This window comes from Colletotrichum abscissum, assembly GCF_030869225.1.
Source record: "Colletotrichum abscissum strain IMI 504890 chromosome Unknown Scaffold_4.1, whole genome shotgun sequence".
Classification (NCBI taxonomy): Eukaryota; Fungi; Ascomycota; class Sordariomycetes; order Glomerellales; family Glomerellaceae; genus Colletotrichum; species Colletotrichum abscissum.
This window is the reverse complement of record NW_026850320.1, coordinates 379625-391669: the sequence shown is the minus strand read 5'-3', so window position 1 is coordinate 391669 and position 12045 is coordinate 379625. Positions and strand designations below refer to the sequence as shown.

At 46.5% G+C, this 12045-nt stretch overlaps 5 protein-coding genes across 5 annotated transcripts; 3 read left to right on the top strand and 2 right to left on the bottom strand.

Moving 5' to 3' along the window:
* Window positions 1–2707: 2707 nt before the first annotated feature.
* On the top strand, window positions 2708–4236 carry CABS01_02069 (FAD dependent oxidoreductase; the record flags this gene model as incomplete). The annotated part of the gene is made up of 2 exons (XM_060535448.1): window positions 2708–2908; window positions 2998–4236. The coding sequence occupies 2 exons, from the start codon at window positions 2708–2710 to the stop codon at window positions 4234–4236; spliced, it is 1440 nt and encodes a 479-aa protein (XP_060395753.1).
* Window positions 4237–5689: 1453 nt separating this feature from the next.
* CABS01_02068 (uncharacterized protein) lies at window positions 5690–6079 on the top strand (the record flags this gene model as incomplete). Its single annotated transcript, XM_060535447.1, has 2 exons — window positions 5690–6008; window positions 6060–6079. The coding sequence occupies 2 exons, from the start codon at window positions 5690–5692 to the stop codon at window positions 6077–6079; spliced, it is 339 nt and encodes a 112-aa protein (XP_060395752.1).
* A 46-nt stretch (window positions 6080–6125) lies between these two features.
* Window positions 6126–7242, top strand: CABS01_02067 (uncharacterized protein; the record flags this gene model as incomplete). The annotated part of the gene is made up of 2 exons (XM_060535446.1): window positions 6126–6370; window positions 6426–7242. The coding sequence occupies 2 exons, from the start codon at window positions 6126–6128 to the stop codon at window positions 7240–7242; spliced, it is 1062 nt and encodes a 353-aa protein (XP_060395751.1).
* A 186-nt stretch (window positions 7243–7428) lies between these two features.
* On the bottom strand, window positions 7429–8485 carry CABS01_02066 (uncharacterized protein; the record flags this gene model as incomplete). Its single annotated transcript, XM_060535445.1, has 2 exons — window positions 7429–8400; window positions 8450–8485. 2 exons carry the CDS (start codon window positions 8483–8485, stop codon window positions 7429–7431), a joined length of 1008 nt encoding a protein of 335 aa, XP_060395750.1.
* Window positions 8486–9452: 967 nt separating this feature from the next.
* Window positions 9453–9870, bottom strand: CABS01_02065 (uncharacterized protein; the record flags this gene model as incomplete). The annotated part of the gene is made up of 3 exons (XM_060535444.1): window positions 9453–9488; window positions 9562–9702; window positions 9790–9870. 3 exons carry the CDS (start codon window positions 9868–9870, stop codon window positions 9453–9455), a joined length of 258 nt encoding a protein of 85 aa, XP_060395749.1.
* Between the last annotated feature and the right edge of the window lie 2175 nt (window positions 9871–12045).

Below are 12045 nucleotides of genomic sequence, written 5' to 3'. Positions count from 1 at the left end.
GTACCGCTTTTAACGTAATAACGCGGGCTATATTACGAGCTTATTTATCGTATTTATTATTACGATTTCTTTATTTTAATAATATCCGGATATTCTATTAATAAATTCTATATATAAAACTAACCGATTTAATATACTATTATTTAAGATTTATAAAATAATTAATAATAATTATACTTTTTAAGTCGCGAGCTACTTTTTATTTAGTAAGAAAAAAGCTAATTATAGTTAGGTTATTAACTAGCTATTAGTATTACTCTAAGCTTATAAAATTCCCTTTTTATAAGTTACGTATATAAATCGTAACATTATTTTACTTAATACCCTTAATAATAATACTTAATTTAAAGTAGTATTATATATATTTTATTATTAGTACGTTAACTTTAATATACTAGCTCGGACTTAGTATTACTTCGGCTTAATTATAAAAGACGAGACTAGTATAGTTATATATAACCCGTATTTTTAATAATTCTTTACGGATTAAAATAATCTCCTCCATAACTAATTAATAATTATATACTATAATTAATTATTTAAATTTTAAATTATTAAATACTTTATAGTAGTAGTCGATTATGTTATTAATACTTAGCTTAAGCCGTAATACGAAAAACTCGTACTTATTTAAGTTAATTAAATTAAGTATTTTAATTACTTAACTACGTTAATTATTAAATCCTTATATACGAGTATTAAAGTACGAGTTTATTACTATATAAGTAATTTTAAAGCCGTATTTAATAAATTAGTTATTTTTTAAATAAGTTAAATAACTATAATTAGTACTTATCGGACCCGTTACTAAGCTAAAATATTAAATACTATTACGGGATTATTTTAAAAAAAAGTACGTCTATATATATATTATAATACTTTTAAATAATTCTTATAAAAACTTAATACGCTAAGTAAATAGCTAAATTTAGGTTTATTAAAAAAGCTATTAAAAAAGTATATATACTACTTAATTCGAACTACTTATAGGCTACTTTATTATTACGTCCTTTAGTATTATATTAAGGATAGTACTTTAATATTATTAAAAAAAATTTATTTATATTAGTTTTAATAACGCTTAGAGCCTATTATTAATAATAATACTTTTATCCCCCTATTTAATCCCTTATAAATCCGAGGTAAGGGTTATTTATAAGGCTTTATAATAAGTATTATAATAATTATAATAAATAAGTTAAAAAAGCTAGCCGTTAATTAAAATACTTTTTCTAAACGAGAGCCCTCTATATTTAAGTACGAAGAAGTTATTAAATACGTAAAAATAATACTTATATTAGTATTATTACTGTTAATAGTACTTTTAGTACTAAATAGGGCTATTTTTACTTAATAAGGCCTCGAGATTATATACGATTTTAATACGTACGAGCTTAGTATAAAAATATAATAGAAGTATTAGCGGGCTATTATTAATAAAGTAATTAATATAGTTAATAATAATACGATTAATTTTATAAGGGCTCCTTAGTTACTAATATTTATAAAGTTATAATTCTAATTAATTAGTAATCTTATATAATTAAACGTATTATAAAATCTAGTTAACGAGGATTATACTTATAATATTAATCTTATAATAAAAAGCGAGATAAATAGACTTATTAATAAGTACGAGGCTAAAATAGAGTACGAGGCTAAAGTAAAGGAAGTTACTAAATTACGGGCTATAGGCTATACGGAGTAATTAATAGTTAATTAAGTAGTTAATTAAATAATTAATTAGGTAATTAATTAGGCTACTTCGTTAATTACATCGAATTAAGCTAATTCGTTAATTACTATACTTTTTATTAAAATAATTTAATTAATTATAAGTTAATTAACGGCCTCTAATTAGTTTAATTTATTTAAATACTGACTACGTAGAGCCTAGCTTATGTATGTGCCCGAGACCGGCGGTCGTATAGCGGCCGTAGCCACACTTGGTGGCAGAATAGCAGGAGCTGCTGGCAGAATATCCTCGCCCTTCGCAAAACCGCGCAAAATTCGAATGCATGGGCTTGCTCGGATGATCGAGGCCATCGGCCCGGGTGGGACTTATGGATACTGCTGGCGCCGCGCCCCTGCATTTCAACCCCGGCCACTATCCACCCAGCCTGTTGGTTGATGGTCCAACTTATTCGGACGGCCGGGCTCGGAGCCCCGGTCTCTAAAGCGGAGCATTGTGTCCTAAAATCCTGGTTCGAAAGCCCCTCAAGGTGTAGTATTATCACACCATCTTTGAAAGATGCCTGTATTCTCTCGCTGTTGAACTTGTTGGTTCGACGAAATCGACGTGACATCCAACAAAGTTTCACGATTTAGCTCACCCGTCTAGGATCCATCAGTCACAATGCAATTTCCGGCATGCAGCGGCCGTTGGTCCAATGCGGGGTGAAGACTCCATGTCGGCGAGAACGGCTGGCGGCCAAGACGATCGATTTCACCAACCGAGATATGCATACTTAGTTGAGAAAGTCAAGTACGTAGGCTATGCAGACGTAGTGTTCAACCTTCGGGAATTGATGTTGTGCTACTTTGCGGGCATTTGACAACTCGATTTAAAATCTCCCGTGATTCTGCAGACTCGCCGTAGACGTGCGTTTCATTGCCAATTGCTTTACCACACCAGAAGCACTGCCGCATTCCAAAAGATCACGTGTTGGTGAGAACTCTCTGAACTATCCACGCTTTCTCGGTCGACATGCGTTCTAGCACGATGCGTGCAGGTGCAAGTCTCGTCGCTACGTTTGTGGTGCAGGGCGTGGCTGGGTTGAGCTGTTGCAACCATACCATCTCTCGGGATGTTATTGTCGTCGGTGGTGGTGCTGCTGGCTCTCACGCTGCTGTTTGGTTGAGAGACCATGGACAGAGTGTCGTCGTTGTAGAAAAGGCTAGTCAACTTGTAAGTTACGCCCTCTCTTCCGTCACCCTCCCTTCTTTAGATGCCTCTCCTTGAAGCAACTACGTATCGTAACTAACATTATCTTCAAGGGTGGCCATACGGCATTCTACTACGACTCGGCTTCGAATAAGTCCATCAACGTCGGTGTCCAGGCATGGATGGAGTACAAAGACACCTTTGACTTCCCGAAGCGCATGAATGTCTCAACCAGTGGGTCGATGCAGTTTACCACACTTGATTACAAGTACGTCGACTTCAAGACGGGCTCGCCGGTGACAGGCTGGAATGCGCCTTCTTCAGACGCCATGTATCCCGCGCTTCAGAGGTACCTCGACGTTCTTGAGAAATACGAGGACATCATTCTCCCAGGCTTCGAGAACTTCCCTGATGCGGACGCCATTCCGGAGGACCTGGTCATGCCCTTCCGCCAGTTCGTCGAAAAGTACGACATCGCCGCCGCCGTACCCCAGATCTGGGACTCCACGGCACAGGGCCTTGGTGATACCATGGACGTGCCGGCCTTGTTCGTGATGCAGGCTTCCGGCGTCCCCATGGTGCGAGCTTTACTGGGAACCGCCGCTGCCGCGGTCCCTGCCTCGGGACGCCTCTACGAATTGTACGAGAGCGTGGCCAAGTTCCTCGGCGATGATGTTATCTACTCCAGCACTGTCGTCTCTACGGCTCAACGCACTGACGAGGGTGTCTCCGTGAAGGTTGCCGGCGCTGATGGCACCTTGACTTGCATCGACGCAAAGCGCCTGCTCATCGCTTTCGAGCCGACCCCCGAAAGTCTCGCTCCTTTCCGTCCAGACGAGACCGAGAAAGAAGTATTTGACAAGATCGAGTTCACCACCGTCTACGCTGGCATCCTACGTCACCCGTCGTTGCAAATCAGCACCGCCTACTCCAACAGGTCGCCCGCTCCCGGTTCGACCAACTACACCGTCTTCCCTACCCCCTCTCAGGTGGGTCGCATCGACTACATTGGCGGTACCAAAGACTTGTTCCAGTTCACGGCTGTCGGCACGGATGAGGATACCTCAGAGAGCATGAAGGCCGTCATTGCTGAGTCCATTGGCAACTTAATTGAGGCCGGAACAGTCCCTGCTTCAAACGGCACAGTCAGCTTTGTTGCCTTTGCGAACCATGGGAAGATGCATCCTCGCGTTACCGGCGGGGATCTTCGTACAGGATTCATTCAGAAGCAGACAGCTCTTCAAGGCCGCCGCTCCACATGGTACACGGGAGCAGCCTTCTCTGCAGGCTTCTCGACTGTGGTGTGGGAGTACAACAATGTCATCTTGCCCAAGTTGATTGAGGGGCTGTGAATGACTCGTTTGAGGATTTAATGTGTATATTTGATATTCAATAACGGTCTTCAGAGGAAGATGGCCAAAATAGAATGCATAAAGTCTAGACTATAGAAGCACCAGGACTTGACTCCGTCTGACTTGGCTCATACTGGAAACTCAACGAGTTGTCGTGTGTGCTGCTGAGACCATCATGCACTTATGGGCACCCGCCCAGAGGCTTGGTGGGGTCCCACTGGCAGCCCTGGCGCGCTTCCAGACCAGCTGCTGCTTCGGTGCGTGCTTCTTGAGCGAGGGGGGCCGCGATGGCCATCGACGCTATTGCGCACCAAAACGTTAGTTTGCAGCGAACTTCCGCGGTTGAAATCGTCAACTAACTTACCGAAAATCGCAAAGACTTGGATGAACTTCATAGTTGAGATGATACCGTGATTGGCCCTTTGTTGGTCTGGGGTTCTTTTGTGTTTCCGAGTGATGATGAGAAGGATCAAGTTAGCAAGCAAGAGTCGGCCGCCGTCTTTATATACACCTTAAGAACAGTTCTCGTTGTCTTTCAACTGCTTTTCCCTCAACTCTGCGCTCTACGATGTTCCCGCGCGGATGCGTCTTTCGGCGCTGTACCTGGATAAGCCCCGCTCTAGAGAAAGGAAATATCTGGTTCGCTCAAAAACTTCATTCTGTTTGAATCGGCGTCCAGTCGGGTTCAAACGAGCGACGATCGCCCCATCTGATAAGCCGTAAATTTAGACTTTGACGTAATCTAATCCATCAGTTTGATTGATTAGATGCTACATTTGACAGCCAGGATGGAAGTAAGTATGCACGTGGGTCAGCATAGTCATGACCATGCTCCTCAGAGCAGGCGCTTCAGGGGTAATTATCTCGTTCTATCCATAGTTTTGAGGAGACGAGAAGCTATCGTGACTAAGAGGTAGTCTCGATTATTTGATTTCCAGCTTCACCCCTCGTTTGAGGCTTTGGTCTCCCGCCCCCGCCGTTTGTGTTTCTGCCGGGCATCACACCGGCTCTTTTGGGTTGTATCAAGTGTGCTCGGCGAAGAAATTACACCAATAGCGATTCCTCTCACTTTTGAATTACATATACCGGCACGGCGCAATCGGCATTGTGCACCGGACGCCCACCGGGCATACCCCCACCGGACTTGGCATTCTTTATCCGGATGCGACAAGCGATGATGGCACCCGGGAAAATAACGTCGATGGGCGCCTATTGAGCTGCCTACTAGTTTTCTATGTGCAAGATTCTTTCCGTGAATGTAGTTGAGATGCTGTTTTGCTAGTAGTCTGAGATATTATGGTGATACCCGCGAAGCCAGTGCGTTATAGGATGAGGTCTGCCATATAAACCCCCCTTTGACCGCTCGAACATTCCTTCTTTCACTCGTTCTTCATCAAAGGATTTTCGAAGGCCATCTTCCAAGTACATTTCTTGCGCCGAAGTTACAGAAACCATGGCTCGAAATGCTTTGATTGTCCTATTGGGCCTGACACTGCCAGCCCTGGGCGCAGTCCTGAGCGCTCCAGAACCGGTATCCCATTCTGTCATCCAGAAGCGTGATCTCTCTGGGTCATCCTATGTCTGGCTCAACGACAACACCGGTACTCCGCAACATATGGCTTCTGGTGTCTTACTCGGAATTCCAAACAACCCCGACCAGATCCCTGACCATTGGCTATCTGACATCAAGTTCTGGAACATGAGATCTGGTGGTTCGCAGTTGGCTGAGCCCCGCCGTGGATGGACTCGAGGACTAAACGAGTTCATGGCAAGTACCAAATTAAGCTATGAAACCCCCTTACCTGGGCTTACAATGACGCAAGGGGCGCTACGAGTACCTTAAGTCTGCATACCAGGTCACACGCCGCCACGGGGGAAATTTCCAAATCATGATCCATGATATGTGGGGGACCGATTCGTATCCGAATTTCGCCGAGACGCCGATGCCGGGTGACGGAGGAAGCTACGCAGAGTTTGACAACTTCCTTGATACATTTTTTGCGCTGCTGAAACAAGATGGCATGATCGACAACATTTGGTGGGACCTCTGGAACGAAATTGACAACGTCGACTTCCTCGGCCGAGGAATAGACAGATGGCTGGAGTACTGGGGTCATGCATACCACAAGATCATGTAAGTTGATCACCCAACCCCGGGCCGAGAGCTCTTCTAGCTCACCATTCTACAGGAGGGATTTCCCTAATGCAAAAGTCATTGGGCCGTCCTACGGTCATCTGCCCAACTTTTCGCAAGGCGTCGAACACTATTTCTCACGCTGGGCTGAGTTCATAAAGTCCAACAACTCCATCCCCGACCAGATCAGTCTTCATTTCCTTTACGGGAACGGGGACTTAACTACCTCGCTCAATAGTTACCGTCAGTATCTCAATGCTGCTGGCGTCGACTTTCAGGGTATCTGGAACGTCCAGGAGTACGGCCACCCGGATCAGCAAGTTCCGTCCGGTCTCATATGGAACATTGGCCAGCTGGAGCGACACAACGTGCCAGGTCTCCGGGCCAATTGGCTAGGCGGTCAGGAACTCAACGACTATCTGGCATATCTTCTCGGGAAGGACAAGACCGGTGCCAATTATGACATGTATGACACTAGTTATCGGCCTGCTCGGGAGTATCCGGTGTACGTCTACTATGCCCAGAGCATGACGGGGTATCGTGTACGCACCGAGATGTCCGAGGACACGCTTGTGGATACGTACGCTACCGTCGATCCCAATCAGCGAGTCGTGCGTATCTTGGCTGGATGTCGTCCGAACACTGGCGTTTGGTTTGTCAAGATTGGCGGACTGAGCGCCCTTGGTCTTCCTGAGTCCGGATCACTTCTTATCAAAGCGATCCGGTTCAACACAGCCCCGGGTCGGTTTGATCGTGTCGCCGAACCTGATGATCTCGGCTACAGCAACTACAACTATGGAGATGGCATCGTTACCGTTGCCGTCTATCAGAATGACCCAGACGTCGGCTTCGCTTTCGAGTTCTCGTACTGAGGTCCTTATGGCAAGAAAAGGCACAACACAACCGTTCATGATGGTCCAAGATACTTAACATATTACATATTTTACATTCTCTGCAGGTTCACTTGTTTTCCTGCTGTAGGAGGAGCCATAGCTCTCTACTTTCTAAATCATAATCTATCAAACTCCTTTCTCCCTGTCATAAGTCATATCTTATTTCTATGGGCTGTTCTCCATTCGAAAGCTTTCCTTGTAACTTGGTGACCGCTCGGCATCCATGTCGTTGATGTTGCTGGTGCTGCTCGAGCGCTTCTCGTCTTCAACACCTGCAGAGTAGTGACCCGGTGCACTGGATCCGTTGGGAATGTGGAACCTCCTATCGAAACGGCTGAGTGCGTAGGTAAAGACAACGATCAACTCGATAACATAGTTGAAGACGTAATAGCACGCCTTGTGGTGGTACCATGCTGGGTTCGACGCGAGCCGGGGCGTAGTGTAGCTCACGCCGATGCGGAAGCCGGCACCCATTGCTAGCAGGGTGGAGGTGAAGAGAACCAGGATGATCTTTGTCCTGAGCGAACCCTTGCCAAAGGGCTCTGGGACGGATTTGCTGGGGATGAGTACGGTCGCGATGACAATCGGAATCGGCAAGAAGGCCAATGTAGCAAGAGATGTTCCGGAAAACAACTGGATGATGCGCGCGGTGTTCAAGGTCGATGGGTTGCGGGTGTAAAAAGAAATGATGGTGATCGTAATGGTCATGATAAGACAAATGATGACGTAGGCATAAAGAGCCTTGAAGGCGATCGAAGGGATGCGACCCCATCCGAAGGTGGGATGTATCGACCTGACCAAACGCTGCGCGAAAATGAGGTTGACAATGAAGAGGATGATGACACCCGCGGCCGCGAAGATATTGGCGGCGATTGTCAAACTAGCATTGTCGTGGCGGGTAGACCAGACAATGCGTAGGACCAGCGCCATATTGCGGGCCATGCAGAAACCGGCGAGAAGTACCGAAGGCAGGAACTTGTGCCCGCGAGCTTTATTCCGCCGAAAGATGGTGATATTAAGGACGAATCCGCTGAGGAAGAAAACGATCAAAACGGCGCAGATTGGCACGTCGACATTCACGGTCGGCGTCAAGCCCAGAAGAGCTGTAACTGGTGCATAAGGAGGTCCTTTCGGCGTCTATGCGGTGTCAGCGGTGACAACATGACGGTAATACAGGGTAACTTACCTGCTGGCCACTCGTGGCCGGTGTTGAAGTTGACATGGCTTGGCAGAATTGGATGGCAAAGGAATTGAGTTTGGTTCTTGGCAGGGGTCGCAAAGTTGAATTAGAGTTCGTTCGATGTTGCGAATGCGTGAAAAGATTTCGAATGCTGGGGGTTGTAAGTGATAAGACCTCCAGTCAAGCCAGAGCTTCAATGGGTTGAATGCTTTCAAGTTGACGTGTATGATTTCAGGCCCAGGAGTGAAGACACAGTCGTAAGAATTGCACCCCCATCATCTTGATATCTGCTCTCCCAGCTTCTATATGAACCGACTGCTTTGATATCTCCCACCGTCCTGCAACCGGCCATCGGAGGTTGGTAGAAGGGCCGTGCCGACATTGACGTGGTTGCTGGCATGCGTCTAATGAGCTTGTCGGCATCTGTGCCTCCGTAGCGCCGCTCAGTCCATACAATCCTTGGGGAAAATGTGGATTTTACTACTAAATAAGCGCCACGTCTGTTCAGCCCGGGCCTCGTTGCCATCCGTTGTCCGATGTCATGTGCATATACATTCCATACTATGTCTGGACGTCAAGGGTCTAAGACCAATTACAGCTAGACAATCGGTCTCCGACTTGTCCAGGCCATCAACATTTGACAGCTAAAAGCCCTTTCCATACGTTCATCACAGCCACCAGACTCTAGGGTGCTGTCACACACCCCAGCCACTTGCTTACTTCGGGGAGTGTAGACGCCGTCTTTCTCGGACAGCCACCACAAACCCCGCCGCGATCTTCGTTGCTGGAGCTTGATTCTTAGCACAGCGAAATGTTATTGGAAAACCTGACAAACAAAGATCTCGCTTGGTAATGACTATCAATTTCCAAGGAGAAGAAGGCAACCAAGGGTCTGGAGAGTTTTAGACATGTTCGTCTTTGGATCCGTATGCTCTATCCAAGACTTTAAGCTAGATGCGCTCTGGATAAGCTAGGCCATGCATCGTGAACTCTAAATGACATCCCTCATTTAGTGGCAGCAAGTAACCACGCACTGGAAGTCGGCCTACAAGGTGAAGAGTGAGTTAGCTTGAATTGCTATGCCATTTAGGACTCTGTTCGTGATGGGGTTTGCTTACTCCTGAAGGTCCACGGGTGATGTCGCCGGGGGCGCTCTTGTAGGTGGGGTCAATGGCCTGGCAGACTTTGATCTTGGCGGCAGCATCAATGTTGAGGCAGAAGTTGCAGTTGGGGTCGCTGTAGGTGCAGAAGCCCTCGGACTTTGATGACTTATTAGCAAGCCGATCCAGCGGGTCACGCCTCGTAGCCAGTGTCGCGTGGCTTGGAAGCTAGTGTTCGGTGCTTACCTTGCAGCTGAAGCCCTGGGGAACAGCAGCAACAGCCGTGAGAAGGGAAGCGAAAACAGCGGTGAAAGTAGTAGCACGCATTTTGAACGTTGTGGTTGCGACGGCAAATGAATGTTTGAAGAGGAGAGCGGAGGTTGCTGAACGAGAGACTTGGTGTGGATGGGCTTTTGATAATGAGAGCACAGTTGAAGTACGCGGAAACAACAAAGACTTTATAACATCATGAGACGCCTATTGTCTGGTGATCACAGTAGTATATCGTCGGAACCTATGCACAGATGACAGGTAAAGTGTCCTTGATGATTCGGCTGTCGGCATAAATGAGTTGAGCTCTGAACTCTAATAAACTAGAGTCCATATTCAGTATTGGTCACGAACAGCTAGAATTGTTCTACTGCTGAATGAAGACCTGGAGTTGTAGATCGTCATGGGTAAGTTGACTCGTACATATCCGTACTTCGGCTTCCATTGTTTAGGTTACCATGTTTAAGTTCTGCGATCCTGATAGAGTAGTGGGGGAAGAACGAGTCGTGCTGTTCACAGCGACACAGGCAGTGGCCCCCAACCCATTCGCTGCCCCGCAGATCTCATTTCTGTCGAGCATCAAAACTACATAGATACGAAGTGCTAGTCAGAATGAAGTTGCTTCTGGGCATCCTAGCTACCAAGTTAGATTCTTCGAGATCGTCCATACTTCCCCACGCGCATTCTGCGGGCAACGAGGTGCGGAAATACCTCAGCCAGTCCTTGCAGAAATGTGAGTTATCAAGGACCGTCGGTGGATCATCCTAGCTCAGGTGAATAAGAAGGTACAGCGGCCCAGGATTTACCATCAATGGAAGATATTGCCCTGGCGCTGAACTGAATTCGACGAGGATAACGGCGACCATCAATCCCGTGCTGTTAGGTTACAGCAGCGATATGTGTCGAGTGAAGCCAATATGAGCAGTCTTAGGCTAAGGAACATAAAGTGTATAGATTGATGATACGGTTCGGACGGAACATAAGCATTTGGAGCAATGCGTAACAGAGGTTTGAAGTAGGTAGCTATCCCGATACCGAAACCTGAGTCCATTTTCTGTGAATGAATAATCATGTTTACGCGATACCGAAAGTATTCAGGGAGTAACTCAGTACATGTCTTGCAATATCCATGTCTAATAGCTGAACTGAATCGGCATCATGGCTTGCCACATGTCTCCAGATCTAGAGCACACTAATAAGCATAATGATGAGACTCCCGGGATCACTGGAAAGATCTCTTGCAGAGCCTCTGAGCCTGTGATCCAGTGTCATTGTGACCCTAAGAAGTCAATTAGCAGCACTCTACGAGGAATGCCCTTGAAGTCTCGGGGATCCCCGACTCAGAATCAGGGTAGACGAAGCCTTAAGTGGGTATTACTGAACTATCAAAGGCTCGCTCCAGAGAGCGAACCTCTCTTACTAGAAACTCGCTACAATCTGCTCTCAGTAGCTGATAATCTTCTCTGCAATGTCTGAACTCCTTAGGTCTTTCCAGTTTGATGAATGGTAGAGGAGCCGTCCTGTTGCGCTCGCTTCTTTGCATAATGGCGTAGCAGTCAGGAGGTCGTTGAGTCATGGAATTCGATCAGACGAACTTGAAGTTTGGGACAGCAAGGGTGCAATGCGAGGACCTGACACGGCCCCCTCATGTTTGGGCCCCTTATCGGACTCTAAAGGTAGCAGCCGTGAGTATCAAAAATTCAAGAAGGCCTTCGGGTATACAAACGAGCCAATGGATAAAGTGTATTCGATGCAGCTCAAGACTAAATGCAGGTACCCGAGTGCAAAGGTGGTTCCGGGCTGCGGCGCCATGCAAAACTTTTTCCCAACGTCCTTCTCATCATCACAAGAAATGACATCGTGAAGAGAGCAAAAAGGGAAAGTAAGGGAATAAGGAAATGTTATGGCTTCGTAATTTCATTCCTTTGTGACTTAACGGAATAATCCCTCCTCGAAAATTCAGCGTAAGTTTGAGCGTTCAGGCGCAAACCATACATGAATCGACTGCATACCACACGGGGTTCATCCTCGCGGGCGAGTTGAACCGTCATATTTACCACCGACGTATGTGCTGGAAGCATCCCAAAACACACCCCCCCCCCCCCCCCCCCCCCCCCCCCCCCCCGCACCTCTAGAACGAAAACCAAATATGATACACTCCCCCGCCGCGAGCCACACGACACACCCCCGGGGTGTCCTCCCCCGGGGCGGGTTGACCCGTCAATTTTCCCC